This window comes from Plasmodium brasilianum (assembly GCF_023973825.1).
Source record: "Plasmodium brasilianum strain Bolivian I chromosome Unknown PB_00_10, whole genome shotgun sequence".
Taxonomy (NCBI): domain Eukaryota; phylum Apicomplexa; class Aconoidasida; order Haemosporida; family Plasmodiidae; genus Plasmodium; species Plasmodium brasilianum.
In genome coordinates this window covers 33,320-50,803 of record NW_027122936.1, presented here as the reverse complement: position 1 = coordinate 50,803, position 17,484 = coordinate 33,320, and the positions used below count along the sequence as shown (strand labels likewise).

General features: G+C 19.2%; 2 protein-coding genes across 2 annotated transcripts; one reads left to right on the top strand and one right to left on the bottom strand.

Moving 5' to 3' along the window:
- Positions 1 to 1,397: 1,397 nt before the first annotated feature.
- MKS88_000254 (uncharacterized protein) lies at positions 1,398 to 2,307 on the top strand (the record flags this gene model as incomplete). Its single annotated transcript, XM_067219318.1, has 2 exons — positions 1,398 to 1,484; positions 1,618 to 2,307. 2 exons carry the CDS (start codon positions 1,398 to 1,400, stop codon positions 2,305 to 2,307), a joined length of 777 nt encoding a protein of 258 aa, XP_067070348.1.
- Positions 2,308 to 8,227: 5,920 nt separating this feature from the next.
- On the bottom strand, positions 8,228 to 10,806 carry MKS88_000253 (STP1 protein; the record flags this gene model as incomplete). Its single annotated transcript, XM_067219317.1, has 4 exons — positions 8,228 to 9,358; positions 9,493 to 9,536; positions 9,629 to 10,655; positions 10,786 to 10,806. 4 exons carry the CDS (start codon positions 10,804 to 10,806, stop codon positions 8,228 to 8,230), a joined length of 2,223 nt encoding a protein of 740 aa, XP_067070347.1.
- Between the last annotated feature and the right edge of the window lie 6,678 nt (positions 10,807 to 17,484).

Below are 17,484 nucleotides of genomic sequence, written 5' to 3'. Positions count from 1 at the left end.
ATAAATGATTTATAAATTGGTAATATTTTTATTATTCCTTTGATAAGTATTAATAAATTATATCAAAATGACAAATATATTTTTTTAAAACGTTTTATCTAAATAATCATAATGAATGAGAAACTGCATGGAACAATTTCCCAAGTAATTTTCATGATTAAACTTTATTTTTTATATATAATTTTCTATGTATTCATATGAAAATAACAATAAAATAATAATATACGTTTGAATTATCATTTTTATATATTATTTAAAAAGTGCTGTATAGTCAAAGAAGTAATCATTGTACAATTTTTCTTTCTAAAAGTATACTTAGGAACTAAACAAAATTAGACTGATATATATGGGAATAATATGTGTGGAAAATAAAAATAAAAATAATAAAAATTTTAATAAAAATTACATATATATACTTTTTAATAATAAATATTAATAAAAAATATTAAAATATTTTATTCCATTTATCAAATTAGTATATTCACAGAAAAAACAAATACGCATATTTTGACAATGTTTATTTATTTTATTTTTTTTTTTTTGTATGTGAATGTTTCTTCTATATGAGAAAAAATTAATTAAAAAAAATATATAAAAAATTAAGTAGATGAATATAAAGATTTTTCGTTAATTAATAATGGTATATTTTAAACATAATTTACAATTTTAATATTCAAAAATTATGGTAGAATATTAAAAAGTCAGTTTTTTTTGGTATTTAAAATAAATGTTACTGCTTACATAAGATAATAGCATATATATTCAATACTATATAGGATTGTATGTGCTCAGGGATTATCTAAAGGATCTGTAATAATTAATGTAACAGAAAATATTATTCTATCAGTATATTATTACCATTATAATTCTGTTAAAATAATAAATATATTTTAAAAATAATAAGAGGTGCTTCTGAAATAAATTATTTATACTAATGGAATTATTAGTTATATAGTATCTGTACGAAATGTAAATATAGTATTCATTTATAGAACAGTATATTAACTGTATTCTATACGTTATATATTCTATATAAATTCAATATTTATATATTTTTTTTATTTTATTTTGGAAAAAATTATTAAAAGGTATTACATAATTGTTTATATTTTATAATAAAATTATAGTTTTAAAATATTTAAGTATAAATGAAATTATTTTATCTTAATGAGAGTTAATTTTTTATAAAAATTAAGATTAAAATTTTATGATATATATTTAAAATTATTTTCTGTAGGGATGTTATAATAGATGTTTTAATTATATAATTTTTATTAGTTTTTTACAGAGAAAATAGCAAAAGATTGTTATAAAAATAATTATAGCATTATTGATCTTTTGAAGCATACTATTATTAATTCTTTCCTTAATTTATTAGAATATTAAAGATATGTATAATGGTGCAAATAATTAAGACTATCTTATTTATCAAATCTTCTGTCTTAGTCCTTGTAACATGTATATGCCATTTTAACAATGATATGGTTTGATAATACTATATAAGGATATATTCTTTATACGATTATTACATATTCTACTTTAGTTACTAAAATTTCATAGAATTAATTATTTATCCTTTAAATAAAATAAATTTAATTTATTAATTTTTTTTTTTAGCGAACATATAATAAATTCGCGGATGCGAAATACAAACATGAAAGAAATTTAGATACAATAACCTTTCGATTATTAGCAAAATATAAACAGGATAAGGATTCGCATATTTTAGGGTTAAAACAGAATAAATCAAATAATAATGAATATGAAAAGTATGATATAACTATTAATGAAAAATGGAACAAAGGAAAAAACGAAAAATCTGATAAAAGTTCATTAAATAAGGCACAATACTATATGGAAGTAATAGATTATAACAATGGAATGTTTGATGGAAAACATTTTCATTTTAAAAAAAAATGGATAAAAAAAAAAGATTACGATAATTTTATTGAAAGGAACAGGAGAATTTGTGATATATCTTTAAGAAAAATAAGATTTAGAAAGTATGGTACTGGAGTTGCTATGTTTGTTATTTTTTCCTTGTTTGTAGCAGCAATTGATGTATTACCAAGATTAAAGTCTTTGGAAAAGACATGGGAAACCATTGCAAAGAGTGGAATATTGAAAACTTTGCATGATACTCTTAATGGGTGGGGGAAGACAGTAATGACCTTTATTTATTTAACATTATATGGTGTACTTATGCTTATATTGATTATTCTGCTTGTAATAGGAATTTGTAGAGTCTTAGGAAATAATGAAAAATATAATAAAATTAAATTGATGTCTGAACAAAGTGCATATTAATAGAGTTATATATTTCTGTAATTAATTCTTTAATATGAGTAATGTCTGTAATATATTTAGTGATATTCTTAATACGAATACTTATAATTTCTAAAATATTGTAAATTCGCATGAACTGAATTAGTCTGTTTGGCACACAACAATATATTTTCCTCGTCTTTTTAGGAATTTGAAAGTTAAAAATTTTTTAATTTGTATATTAACGTATAATTTAAGCTTAACTAAAAATACTTATAATAAATATATTTGTGTAATATATAGATTTAAATGGACAACATATGTCGGTACTTTATATGGACTAAATAGTAGAATTATTCATAAAATATTATAAAACTCTGTTAAATTACATTATAACTAAAAATTATTGTCTCCTATTATGTAACTTCATTTATTCTAAAATTATTTTTTGCTAAGGTAATTAAAAGAAATTATATTATTTTTTTTAAATTAATAAAAGTGTCTAGTTTAGTATTTAGTAAAATTTTATGGGAACATTGTGTTTGCACGGTTATATATATAAATATATATTTTTACTTAAAAACGACATTAATATTTATTTTATATAATATCTTTTATTAGACGTATATAAAAAAATATATTTATTGAAAAAATATTATCAAAAGATTTTGATTTCTATCTTATTCAGTAATTGTGAAGTATAAATATATAATGAAATAATATATTTTTTGAATATGGAAAATTTATAATTGTTTAATAATTTGTGTATTATGAAACTTCACAATTATTTCAAGAATAAAAACCAATTATTATATTATTATTGTTCATAATGATATTATTGATTCTATTCATTATAAATTAATTTAATGTATATTATATTGAAGGTACATACATATATTTTATATTGTTTTTATTTTTTGTATTATTAAAAAATTAAATTTGTGAATTAGTTTTAATCACATATTAATAGGTAATATTTATATTAATTTAAATTGTAAGGTTTATCATTTTAAAGTCTATTAGTAGAATATAAAGTTTTCATATTAAATGGCAGATCTGAAGCATATAAGATATATATATATATATATGTTTTTACTGAAAATATATGTCAAAGTAGTTCTGCTTAATTCTATTCATATTTTCTAAGCTAATATAATCATTTTGTTACTTTGCTACAATATTGTTGTATGATTATTGCATTCATGTTTTAAAATAATAATATATCTTATTTTTATTATTAATTAGAGTAAGTAGAATTGATATGCATAATTAAAATTTTCAAATTAACAATGGAACAACTACATTTTTTATAATAATTTTTATAATTATAGACTAGCCAAATATATGATATTTTATGTTTATATTAAACGTATTAAGGGTTAATACTCATAAAATATATTATCGCTTATATTTTGTTTATATATTATCTTATTTATTACTTCAACATATGAATAATTACAGAGCAAGATATATATCGAATTATTTGAAATGATGGTTATATAATAAATATGTATAAACTTAATAACTAAAGTATGTTTTTATATTAATATATATATTATTAATTTATTTTGGATTAAATATTTCAAAAATTATATGTTATTTCTTGATTATTGTTTTGCTATTACTTACATATTTCAGTAATATTTATATTTTATATACTGAATTTTTGATATATATAAGGTAACACAATTGTTGAATTAAAAATAAAGAAATATCTATTTTATAGATAATAAATCTTGCACCTGTTATTTTTTTACATAATTTAGTTAATTTTTTTTTCTGATGAATTTTTAGATAGGAAAATTATATAAACCTATTATTATAGTGAGAATTATACGCTTATTTTAGTGTTTATTAAACAACTATGATAATTAATTCTAATTATACAGATTTTATTAATGTGTTATTATAAATTCAATTATTTAAAAATATTTTTAAAATTATACAAACTCGTTTAAATATATTGAACAATTATGACTAACATTTAATGAAAAATATAACTGATTAACATGTTTTTCAGAGTTTCATTTCGTTGCACTGTTCCCTACTTCATTATTATATAAAATCTGAAACTTAAGCGTATAAGTGTAAGCATAAAACCTAAATAGTGAACCAATGGAATTTTATAATTTTAGTACCTAAAAGGAAGAAAATTTTATAAATGTTTTAATATTTATTGTTAGATATATCGTGGTTTATTATATTTATATTTGCTTTCCAATTTATAGCCTTTTTTTCATTATTCTTTATATTCCATTGTTTTTATTTTCAATTTTCTTAAGAAATGAATGATTCTATTAATTAAATAAAAGGAGTTTATTCATTATTCGTTTTTTCTCTACAATTAATATATTTAAATAAATAAAATTTTTGTAAATTACCTACGAATTTTTTTTACTGCTTCACTTTTTAGTGTATCCTTTCTTCTCTTATGAGCCATTTTTTAAATATTAATGTAAAAATGTTATTATTAAGCGCCATTTCCATAACGCACGAACTTTTTCTCCGTTTATAATCGGAATATATAATATGATTCATGTTTTTTTAAACCATTATATACATTAATCTTTGCTCCAACTAGAGAATACATCATAAAGTTCTGATTGATATTCTTATTACATATTGGGATTGTAATGCATCCATTTATCCTCTAATTTGTTCAAAAAAATATTAAATTCCTCCTTTTTTTTCAGGACAAGAATTCTTTTACTTTTTAAAATCTTATATCATTTTCTTTTTCCATCGACTAAGCCATAGTTCCCAAATAAATTTTTTATATTTTTCTGATAATTTGTATTTCGCTATCTTTTGTTTTAAATATACTTCTGGTATAACTTTAGAGAATTTATAAGATTTACAAAGTGGAGACTTTGCTTTTCCCGAAAATATTTAAATAAAATATTAAAAAAAGTGTATTTTTTAGATTAATTTAATTTTTAAATGGAATTAACTAAAATTCAAATATATTTATTTGAAATATTTTATCTTACCCAACTGCAGTAATCATCATTTGAACTGGTTGAAGACAATTTAAATATGACTGTCGAAACAGACGTAAAAAAGAATATTGTTTCAACTTTAATAATAAATAGTGCTACTTTATATTATTTAATTTTCAATTAAATATATTAAATTACAAAGGCATACACTTTAATATAAGTATGAAAATATAACGGAACAATATAAAATGATTTATAAAAAATATTTAAATTACTGTTCAAAAAAAAATAATGAAACAAAAAGTTTTATATAAAAAAAAAAAATTAAAAATTATGATTTTTATTAAGAATTAATTTTATAAAAACATCATAAAATATCTTTAGAGAAACGCCTATATCTACTTAAATGTAATTAAATATTTATTTATGTACCTTTGTCCACTTATGATTATTTTAATAATATTAAATTATTTTATTTATTATTTTTTTTTATAAGTATGTAATTTTAAAATATAAATAATAATAATATATAAAATTATTGTAAACCTTAATATAAATAAATCTATATATATAAATGTATAGATAAAACTTCAAGTGTTACAATATATTCTCCCATTCATTTCTTTTTATCATATAGATATATCATTAATATAAGGTATATGGCTTTTATTAATAAATACACTATCCGTCATTAATATTATTATGATTGTAATTTTTGTTTTTTATGAACATATTATTGTGTATAATTATAATATGATAATAAATATGCTGATATAGAAAAAAATATAAAAATAAATAACTAAAATATGAAACTCAAACTTATATTAATTTTAAAGATACATAACAATTATATAATGGAAAATAATAAGTTTTTAAAAAAAACTTTTTAACATTTAAAACAGACTATGTTTTCCATATTATATTTTACATTTTTTTCAACTTTCTTTTCATTCTAATTTATAAGATTTTTCAAATCTATTTTTTGTTCTTCTAATTCTTCTATTACTTTTTGTATTTATTTTTATGTATTTTAAACATTCACATTATTTTATTATTTTTATTCTCTTTTTACTTTTTCTCTTAATTTTTTTAATATTTTTTCTTTTTACCCATTTTTTTTCTACAAATAAAAATTCAGAAGAATAAATTCTAATCAATAGCATTATTCGAGCACAACTTGTTATATTAAAAGAAATATTATTTGCATATTTTTATTATTTTATTTTTTTTCTAATTGAATAATTCTGATATTAAAAAATTAGAATATATATAATGTATTACATTCGGAGAAAATAATTATTTATATCTTTGTTCTGTATGAATTCTAATGATTTTAAAATAAAGTAAACGGCATAAAAATTTGCATGTAAAATTTTTTATTATTATAATTACATAACAGAATTAATATTTGCTATATTAGTAAAATGCTCTAATAAAATGATTTTTTTATTTATAAATATATTATAAGAATTGTAATTTTAAAAAAATATAGTTAATATTTTAGAATAATGTTAAAAGATAATTTAAAAAAAAAATTTTTACTAGTAGAAAGTATAATAATATAAAAAATATGGTTACTGTACATTTTATAAATATTGAAATATATGTAACAAAATAAAAAAAAGATATATATTTAAAAAAAAACAAATTTATTTATTTAACTTGAAGGTGAATGTTTACTTAAAATTTACGCCATAAGCTAGAAGTTAATTAATAATATGGTTTAATGAACAGAGAAAATTATAATATAATACAATTATTTATACACAATAGCTTAGCATGAAAATTGAAAAATAACTCTATAAATCGGATTAGATATATCATTCCCATGATCTACTATAAGGTTGTTCATTTTATTAATATATCATCAATAATTAATAATAGTTACTTTACATTTTAGCAATATATAAGTAACATAATAAATAATTCAATTATTTAGAAATATTATTTATTCTAAAATACGTTCTAATTGAGAATATCTCCCACAATTTAGTAAAATATATAGCATATTGATTTATGGTATCTTTTTCTTATTCTCCTAAAAATGAAAAAAGAATATTTTTTTTTTTATAAATATATATATATATATATATATATATATATATATGTAAATGTGTTTAGTTTATTATTCATTATATATTATGGAGAAAATGAAATTGTTCATTAAAAAATAGAATTCTTAAATGTAATTTTTTAATTTTTCCAAAAAATAAATAATTAAAAAGAACGCAAATATAGCTATAGGTAAAATTTTGAAAATATACAATAAATGAACGATATTAATGTACAATATCTATTAACTCATAACAGATTAAGACGTTTTCATTAAGTACGTAGCATATTTTTTTTTTTTTATATAATTCGTAATACAGATTTTGTGTAAATTATCATTACGTTTTCATGCATATAAAGAGTTCTTTTCCTTATTTTTTTTTTTATTTATGAACAAATTTTTTATATAAATTGAAACATGAAACCGGTTGATCAATGGAAATATATAAAAGATGCAAATAAGTATATTTCTAAACGTGAAAATAACTGTAAAATAAGAAGTAATGGAATAAAATAGAATTATATAAATTTTTGTAATAATATTATATTAATTCAGGAATAGTGTTACAAATTTTTTATTTTGTTTTTTTTTATTATTTCAAATTATAATTTTTTCAAGGTGTAACATTTTCGAAAAATTTTAATATTAATCTTTTTTTTTTATATGTGTATTAACATATTACTATTTTTGTTAAATCAAGTATTAGCGAAGTGTCCTAATGTATAATATTACAGATATAAAAAAACGTATATAATTGTAATATATTTTAAATGCTTCAATTTCAAACTTTATGTTTCATGATTTTTTTTTTCCTTTTTATTACTTATTACTTTACATTCATTTTCTTTATTTCCTAAAGACATTAAAAAATTTAAATAATATTTTTCATTAGTAGCCTTTGTTTTTAAATATCATTTAAATATATTATGGAGGTATACCTATGAATTTATAGAAACTGTTTTTCTTCTATTTAATTCGATTTGTCTACTGTTCTATCACTAACTATAGAATTTGCATATAAGTCATCATCTCTTATCCAATCTTCTATTTCATTCCTGAAACTATCTTTCCATATATGAGCATCAAATTCCTCATTTCTTTTATTTTCTATATCATTGTTATTACATTCAATTATATTTTCTGTAATTTCTTGTTTTTTACTTGAATATCTTTTTCCCTTCCATTCATTTATGGATCTATCCAAATATGATTCCCTATTTTCAAGGTTAGCCTCCTTTTTACATTCTTCTAATACTGCTATAAGCACGAGAATACAAAGCTTTGTTAATAATTTTTTTTTTATATATTTACATAATTCTTCATAATTTTCTTTGTGCTTCAATTCTTCTACATTTAATAGTGATACATAATTTTTAGTATCTTCATTTACATATTCATCTGAGATATTCTGCAACTCCTCTGCTAATCCATTATTCCAGTACTGATCAAGGTGTTGTTGTATAATCATACCCTTTTTTGATATCCACTGTCTCCATATATCTTTTTCTCTTTCTAAAAATGAAACTTTTTGAGTTTCATTTGAAGATTTCTTTTTTATTTCTTCCATTTCTTGTATGTAAGCTACTTCTCTATTCCATTCATCCTTCAAATTATTAAACCAATCGTCTTTTTTCAGATTTTCAGAAAGATTTCTATGTCTTTGTATCCATTTATTCCATAGAATATTTTGTTTTTTAATATCACTGATACATTTAACATTTTCTATTATTGGATCATCATCTTTTAAATTGGGATAGGTTGTATAATCCTTTTTCGCGAATTCATCTATACATATTTCTAAGAATTCGTCTTTGTGGTTTTCCCAATCTTCATTTATGCATTCTTCGAGTACTTGCATATGTACTTCTATTATGATTTTGGATCTGTCTTTTTTTTGCTTCGACAAGTTTACTTTTTTTGTACGTTCATTTATTTTAATTTTTTTTATGATTTTTTCATCATCATATATTGCGCGTTCTAAATGATCATCTGTGAAAAACTTACTTTTTTTATCAAATCGTGAAGGTACTTTTATTCTAAGGAATTTCATTTGTTTTCTTTTTATATATTTTTTTTTTTTAAACATCCCTATTAATGCGTACTACAAAGAGAAAAAGAACAAAACATTTATAAAATAAATTATTAGAATAATCAAATTCTTATTATATATTTAGCCTTATGTTTTTATTTTACTTTAATAAAAAAAGAAAATACAATAATAATAATAATACTTACTAAAATAGATGATGTATGAGAGTTAGATTTTTTTACTACTTGTCCTGTAACATCTTTTTAAATGCGTATACTTATATATGTAAAATAATTTAAGTATTTATTTTTAAGGTAACAAAATAAATAGCATTGTTGTTACCTGAAGATATATTGGATAAAGAAGGAGTAAGTGAAAGTGGAGCAGGAATAGATAAAGGAGTTGTTTCAAACCTAGGGGGAACTACCGATTCTTCTGACTTTGAAGAAAATGTAGAACCATCTGATGATATTACTTCTTCGTTTTCAGAAGCTGCTGATGCTTGTTCTTTTCTAGGTTGAGGATCCTTATTGTCCCTGATGTCACCTTGAGTACTTGTAGCTTTGGTTGATGATAGTTCATCAGTTTGAGATTGAAGATCTGGACGAACTTTTTCTTGTTCAGTTTTTACTTCAATTTTTTCTTTCTCTCCACTTATAAGTTGCGAATCTTGTTTCTGTGAATCTTGAGGAATAGATTGAACGCTATCTGTTGTTTGATCGACATCTTGAGGAATTGTTTTTTTTTCTGCAGATTCAGTCTGTGTCCGGGCTACTGCATGTCTAATTCGGCATTTAGGAAGTTCGCGAAATGTTATAGGATTAAGTATGTCACATTTTCTTGTTGGAAATTGGGACTGTGGATTTTTGCAATTACTTTGTATGAGCACTTTCTGTGTACTAAAATGCTTACGTTTTTCCTTAATCCACGCATTATATTCATTAATTTTATTTGAACATGTCTCATCACATTCACCTGAAATTTTACGTACTCCTGTATGACATTGTATTTCATTTATTTTATTATTTTTTTCATCGCAGAAATCTAGTGCTTTATAATTTAGTTCTAAAATTTTTTTTTCTTTATCATCGAAAATCGGAAAACATCCACCATGTTTTTCGGCTAGCCGTTTATAGTGAGATCTTGCCCAAAATTTTATCGTTTCTTCCCACTTATTCTGATTTTCGTAAAATGGTGCTTTTTTATTCTGTATTAGAAGATCAACCAATTCGAGGCATTCCTTCCTAAAATTCTCTTTATTACTCTCGTTAATTAAGGAAGGAGTTTTATTTATTATATGTTTTGAAATTTTTCCAAACTCTTGTGTCATATAGAGGCTTAATGCGCCAGAACCTAGAACACCCCATTTCTGGATTTTAAAAATTATTATGAATTACTTAAAGAATATAAATTTTTATATCAGTAACATTAACACTTTTTTTTGTTATAAGTACGTAATTTACTCAAATTTTATTTTATTATAAAAAAACGAATATTACCGAGGACAAACACTTTTCCATAATGATAATATATTAATACTCTACTTTGTTGCAAATAATAATCTAAAAGAAAAATACGAATATATATCTTTTATGAATAATGTAATTTTAAAATTAATATTTACTAGCTAGAAGAAATTTTAAAATTAGCCACTACGTAAGAATAATATGAGAATTATAAAATAAGTGAATACAATAATATTTATTTTATATTGTTCTACCTTAAGTAAATATATCACTATAGGATTTATGTCCTAGTTATATTTTGTTATTAAATAAATTATATGTATAAATTTTTATATAAAATTTATGTTCGCATTATAGAGAAAAAGCTTAATAACTTAATTTTAAAAAATACATATATATAACCTTAACAATATGAAATTTATTATATAAAATAATGGATAAATATATAGAAGATGTTTTTCCTTTTTGCTCAGAATAAATACGTATATTTATATATACTTTACCTGTATTCGTATAAAATACCCAATTTTAATCCTTTTATATTAAAAAAATGTATAATTTATAGAAGAATTCATTATTAATATTTAAAGTGCTTGTATATTTTATTGTTTAACGATTATGTTATATATTGGATATAAGTAATTATAGTGCTATATTTATTTTTTTAATACATTTTTAAATTTACTACGTTATATCTAGAAATTAGAAATATAATATATATTTTTTACTAAATAGTTGTTATAGTTATTAAAATCACTTACCATTAAAATTTATGTATGCCAATTAATGTTATATATATATATCTTTTAATTAAAAATTAATTATTTATAGTTTATATTATGCTAATGAATATTTTCTTAATAGTATAATTCTTTATACATATATGTTCTTATGTAGAGTTGTATGACTACTTTTAGATATTAATGATTTAATAAGAATTAAATTTTAATTAAAATGTATATTTATGTCTATTAATTAATATAAATATATTTGTTAACTTATTTTAAAAATGAAAGATTATTAAGATATACCTTGTGAAAATTTAATTATAACATATTCTTTATGAAAAGTGCAATAAATTAAAACATTGTAATAAAAAATAATGATACAATAATTTAAAGTAAATAAAATAGTATATCACATTAAAATATACAAAAAATATTGAAGGCTCCTAATTATTTTTCTGTAATAATTTAGATATATATTCTATTGTATATATTAAAAATATTCTATTAATTTTTTGTTTTTATTATGGTTTTAATATCTATATGAAAATACGTATAAACAATATTAAAAAATGTTATTTTTCCATTTAAAATGAAAAAGTTAATGTATTATTATATAATACTTTATAATGAGTAAATCAATAAATGAAATTATAGAACCATTTAAAAGCATATGCAGTAGTTAGGGTCATCCTACTATAATTTAAATATATTATTTGCTAATTTAATTCATAATTTGAAACAAATACATAAGATATAGGAAACAGTATATTAAGAAATATAAATATTTTAAGGAGAAAATTTTGTACACTTTTACTTCACATAAATAGTTAAGTTATCACAGTAAGATTTAATCAATGTAATGTATAAAAAATAATTTGTTTCATTTATTTCAAAATTTTATATTAAAATATACCCAAATTGATTGTTGTATTTTTTCTTTTTATAATAATTTATTACATTCCGTACAATTTGTTTTAAAATATAATTTGATTTATATCAATATACAGAAAAATATACATAAAAATGTATTATTTCTAAAGATAGTAAATATTTAAACTGCAGTATTTTTATATGTTACATATATGATAAACATAATGAATAAAGAACTTATGAAAGTGAATTTATATATGGCAATATAAAAGAAACTATTATTTTCTCAAATATATAAAAGCATATTAAATATATGGAGAAATATTTGTTTTAAAAAATATTTATAAGAATATTTATTTACTGTTCTATTTTTTTAACTGTTTTATAAATATAGGAAAATAATTTTTTTTAGTTTATGTATTTTTTAATATTCTGTTTTAATATATAATTAAATATACTGTACGATTCTGAAGTTTATTAATCACATATTATTTAGAGTAAAATAAAATTAATTAATATTCTTATGAATTATTATATATTCTTTCATCTTGTATAAATATATAATTTTTTTATTTAAAAAATAATATTTAACTTTAGAATATATATTTCACAAGTAATTTTTTTCGCATTAAATATAATAATAAAATTGGAATATATATATGAATTTGCACAATGATTATCCAAATATATGTACAAGGAACCGTATTTAACATAATTTAGTTAAGATAAATAATATATTATAACTTTTTCATATTTAATATATACAGATAGACAATATAAGAATTGTGGTATATATTTTTTAAAAAAATTACCTACGTATTTTAATTTATAGTTCACATTATTTCATACTATATTTCAGATTATCCATATATTATGAGAGTGGAAACAACTTTAAATTAAAATATATCTGAAAAATAATATAAGAAAATTTATTTTGATAATATGTATGTTTTAATTTTTATATTATTTTGTTATTACTACTCATAAAGATAGAATGAAAATATATTATATAAGGTATTCGTCTTTATAAGTCATTTAGCTCATAATATATTAAATTATACTTATACACGTTATCTTAATATAGAAAACTTGATATTAGTGTTAAGTTTTAATCAATATAATATAACTTAATTGATTACATATTATTCGTTTATATAAAATATAGTTGATATGAAATTATGTAGGTATAATTCATATCTCTCGATATTTTAGTTATGGAAAATATTACATGACTGTGAATTTAGTTTTCCTCATATAAAAATAATTATATAAATATTAATTATATATTAATATATATGATACATTTATAATTATTACATTTTAGTAGACGTAATGGAAATTTCATTTTTCCACTATAACTGATAATAAAATTATGCATATATATTTAGTGAATTGTGTCATATATGCATATGATATAGATATACTTTTTATTATAAATAATACGTATCCTAACTATGTTAAACCTGAGTAATAATATTGATGTTGGTTACATAATTAATATAAACTTATTAGTATATTTCCACTTTTTTCATGAATAATAAATTTTCATAAAATCATTATCCTTTAATTTCATATTATGTTTTCTTATCTGCTTAAACATGTTTTATAGAATATATTTATATCAATTTTCTACAGTTCTCTTTGAATTAGTTTTATTTACGTAATAATACATCTGTAATTTTATCAATGAAAAAACTTATTTTGAATATTTCTATTACTATTTTTTCAAAATAATCTTCAAATAAGTTATTCAAGGCACAATTTTATACGAAAAATAATATGTATTAATGAAAATTTATAAAATGGAATTTGTTGCATTCTAATGTGTTCTACAGCGTCTACATTCACAGAAATATGTGATATTATTTTAAGAAACTTTTTCTAGTGTGTTATTATTTTATTTAACTTTATATTTCAAAGTTTTTATATTTGTTTTTATTGAATATTGTAAAAAAGTCCAGATGATGTAAACTAGTTTTCACGAAATTACATACTCATTAAGACAAAACTACTGCAGCAGCAGTTTTATATCACATTAAAGTAGAGAGATATATAAGGAACTAGCATTTTTAATTAGTTTAATGTATGTTGTTAGATTAAAGTAAAAATTATAAAAACACGATAATAATAATATTTATGTGATTATAGGAGATAAAGAGTTAAATAAATATCAACTAATATGTGAATGTTTTTCTTCTGGTATTAGTGATAACCTGAGTACGGACATTTTAATAACTGTTATTCATTAAGATTTAGTAGCTTTATGTAGATAATTAACACATTTTAAAAGAAGTCCACTTTTGTATTAAGGCATAGGCCTATTATGAATACCATATTCATTTTTAATTGTTTGTTACATCATAAGAAAATGATTGCGATTTTGCATATTACATCTATTTAGATAACTGTTATATAATTAGTAGCCTTTTGCAGTACTAATGAGAAGGTAATACATAGAACTTGGTTTATGATAACCTTTTTGAAATAGTAAAACATATAATTTATACGTTAAACTATAAGAATAAAAAATGTTAAACAGTTATTCTTTACATAAAAGCAATGCAGAAGTTCCCCTATGTAAATTATAAATAAAAACATGTAAACACAATATTACTTTTCACAAAAAATTAATATTTAAATGAATAAATTAATTTTTGTACATATAGTGTTATGCAGATAGTATAAATGTGAAAATAATATTGTGAAAATTGAAATTTACTATTATTTTATATTAAACATGTTTTACTATTATGCAACAATATTGTCATTTATACATATATTTCTGTATATAACATGATTTTTTTGAAAATATATGTAACTTGATAAAAATAAATAAAAACATGGTTTTTATAACTTTGTTGTTATATATGGCAATTTATATATATCACTGCGAAAAAAAAAAAAAAAACAAAAAAACAGTATTGACTTTTATTTATTTATTTTAGTCTTAAATTACTATTTTATGAAATTATTAAAAAATGTATGATTAGTCTTTTTAATGAAGAATATGTGTGTCTTTCTTTTCGTTTGAAAAAACCATGTGAATGAATGTACTTATATTGTTATTTATATGTTTTGTTTTAAAATTTTTTTTTGCTTGAACATAAATAACAAATGAATTATTGATTGAATCAATCTTATCACAATACATTTTTTTTTACTTTATATATAAATTTTCTTCATTATAGAAGAGATAAAATTTAAAAAAAAATCCAAAGAAACTTAAAGAATTATATCACGCATGTAATTTCAGATAATACATATTATAATTAATTTTTATTTTTTTTCCTTTTTTATCTTTTTGTTATTATAAAATAATCTGTTTAATCAATAATAATATTTTTTTTGTAATTCACAAATAGGTACAGAATATTTATGATATTCTAAATAGTAGATGAAAGATAAACAATATTTTTTTTTTATATTAATAATTTTATTACAATATATGCTATTACTGAATTATAAGTATTATTACATTTAAGTATTATTATAAATTACAATTTATGGTTGATAGTAGGTTCCACTATTTAAAGTAACATAGAATATCAATTTTATTTCCTTTTTAGTTATTTTTTCATGAATTTCCTTATAATAATTTATGTATAGGAAAAGGTATAAATATTTTATAAATAAAAATGGTTATTTTATTAAACTTTGTTCTATATTTTTGTTTGTATATTTATTGAATTATACGTTTTATAATAGGCGAATAAATAAATTCAACTTTATTTATTTTTTTTGTTTTTTTTCTGTTAAGCTTATATTAGTTAAATGTATATAAACTTGTAAAATATATGGATGGATTAAATAAGTATTGAACGTAGTACATTAATTAAAAAATATTAACATTAATAAAGTGCTATGATGTAATAAAAAAAGTGTTACTGTAAAAAATCATTTCTCGAAAATAGAAATTTTTCTAATTTTATTGTTTAATTAATATATGCATGTTTCAGGTGACATAGACTTGTTATTCTATTAGTAGTAATAATATAATTGAAAATATTTCGTACCTTTATAGTAAACATTAACGTAAAATGATTAATTAATGAAACAATTGGAAAATGAAATTTTATCTGAAAAAATGTGCACTATACTATCTTATATTTTCAAAAAATACACTAAAACAAAAAAAGTTATATACCCTATAATAAAATAATATTAATAACATTATTGATTAGAAGTAGCATAAACAATTACCTTGGAACACATATTCAATATCAATGAATATTTTCTATGATATTATATCTAGTAGAATTCAAAAAATGTTAATATATATATATATATATTTAATAATATTAATCATTTATGTTATATACATTTTAACTTGGAAAAATTAAATATATCATTTCATGGGATTCAGATTATTTTTATGAAGTATTAGTTATTCATATACATTATTTAATTTTTAGTAGAAAGTTTTTGTGGAGATATATTAATTTTGACCATTAATGTGTTGTTCATATGAATAAGAGAATTCTTATATTTATCATTTTATTATTATACATACATAATATTGATTTAATACTATTTTATAAAAATCGATTTAAACATATATGTTAAAATAAATTTATGAGTAAAAAGAATTTCTATTTTTATTCTTGACATAATTAAACAAATAAATCTATAAGTGTTTTTATTAAATATATAGCAATATAAAAAAAATTTCAATAAATATATGTATTTCTAAGCATTCTTGAAAATGTGAATTAATTCACATTTATAATTATTGAATGAATCCTTTAATCTTTTGCAATTTATTTTGTAACATAACATATAACATACTTATTTTGTCAATTTTTTTTTTAATGTATTAATAGTTCTCCAAATATATGCTGATCTATCTTTTTAAAAAAAACAAATAAATTATGGAATTTGTAATTTTATATATATGTTATTACATGAGAATAAATTATATTAAAATTTATATACAAATTATAATAATGTAAAAACATTTCACAAAAATACAACATTAATTATTATGGTACTTTTAAAAATATACGTCAATTACGGAATTCTTTTTAAAAATAAATTTTATTTTGTTAATACATAATAGTACATAAAAGATAATGCATTTTCTAGGCAGTCACTAACATATATTATATATAATTATATATACATTTATTAACTTCCT